We start from the raw sequence: 1,274 nt of genomic DNA, 5'->3' as shown, positions 1-1,274 counted from the left end.
AAAATCATATACTTCCAAATAAAATTTTGGACACCACTCGGCTGAAAAGGTATGTCATCAACAAACTCTTCCTTTTTAAAGTTTTGAAACTTACCAACGTGGCGAGTTCCTTCAGTGAATTATGAATGAAAATGGACGAAGTTGATGCTAACTGAAGAGATAAAACCTATCGCTGTAGTCATGAGGGCCCATTACAATCCCATACCCCCTTGTTTTAATACAGTTATGTAATGATAGCACTGGGAAATGGATGGCAACGTAACGTACAACCGAGTAAAACATAACGGTAATAACATACGGGATATGCAACAAGTGGAAACCTACCTATACATTCATTGTCCACCATAATACTGGTGGGTAGATAGTGTAGAGTCCAATAATCTGTATGAAAAGGTACATACATACACTACATCAGATGAGAGGCAATACTCTCGCTCTTCATTCGAGTACTGATCATTCATTCAAGGCAGGCAGAAAACATATATATAATTTGATAGTTTTTATTTTCCTTATTGACCGAATTAGTGTGGTGCATCATATACGCTGACAGGGGGGCTGACATGGGAGACTTCCTCGCCGATGCCAACGCCAGCATCGAAGTCTCCAGCAACGTCAGTATCGAAACCTCCAGCAACGCCAGCATCGAAGCCTCCAGCTACATCGACGTCAAAGCCTCCAGCAGCACCAGCACTTGGTACGCTGTATTCCCCACCAATGACTCCTCCAGTAGTGCCTCCATTTACGCCACCAATAGCACTTTCAGGAAGCACACCCTTCCCGGCCAAGACGAAAGGAAGCACACTGCCGCCTCCAACGCCGCTGCCGCCGTGGCCTCCTGTGCCGCCGAGATCGACTCCCAGCCCGCCGTCGCCTCCGGCACCGTATCCTTGTGGGGCGGCGGCCACTAAGCACACCAGGACCAGCACAGAGGCACCGCGGATCTGTTATTTACGTTATGAAAGGTTAGAATTATTTCAAAAACTTTACATATAGTAACATATAACTATGCAAACGGAAAGATATAGAATACCATAAAAAATACCATTCAAATGAAAAAACATTTGTCAAATGTTGACATTTTCTAACCAATATATTCAGTGGATTCATGATTATCGAATTTTTGCAATCCAGTTAATGGATGACAAAGCGCTTTGGTAGAGCGGTGTGCCACTACCTGCCTCCGGTTCAGTATTTATACTTCAGTGCTTGCTCCTGCAAGGCCTAAAAGGATGCCAGATTTTATTGTTGCTATGTAGGATATCACTTCAGGATAA

The 1,274-nt window shown here is 44.0% G+C and overlaps 1 protein-coding gene across 1 annotated transcript; it reads right to left on the bottom strand.

Annotated features, from left to right (window-relative positions):
* Positions 1-521: 521 nt before the first annotated feature.
* LOC119588036 (glycine-rich protein 23-like) lies at positions 522-1,152 on the bottom strand. The gene is made up of 2 exons (XM_037936734.1): positions 1,087-1,152; positions 522-941 (listed from the first exon to the last, which is right to left on the bottom strand). Exons 1-2 carry the CDS (start codon positions 1,105-1,107, stop codon positions 522-524), a joined length of 441 nt encoding a protein of 146 aa, XP_037792662.1. The 5' UTR covers positions 1,108-1,152.
* Between the last annotated feature and the right edge of the window lie 122 nt (positions 1,153-1,274).

This window comes from Penaeus monodon, chromosome 23 (assembly GCF_015228065.2).
Source record: "Penaeus monodon isolate SGIC_2016 chromosome 23, NSTDA_Pmon_1, whole genome shotgun sequence".
In the NCBI taxonomy this organism is placed as follows: Eukaryota; Metazoa; Arthropoda; class Malacostraca; order Decapoda; family Penaeidae; genus Penaeus; species Penaeus monodon.
The sequence above is the reverse complement of the archived record's forward strand: the minus strand, read 5'-3'. Positions and strand labels throughout refer to the sequence as shown.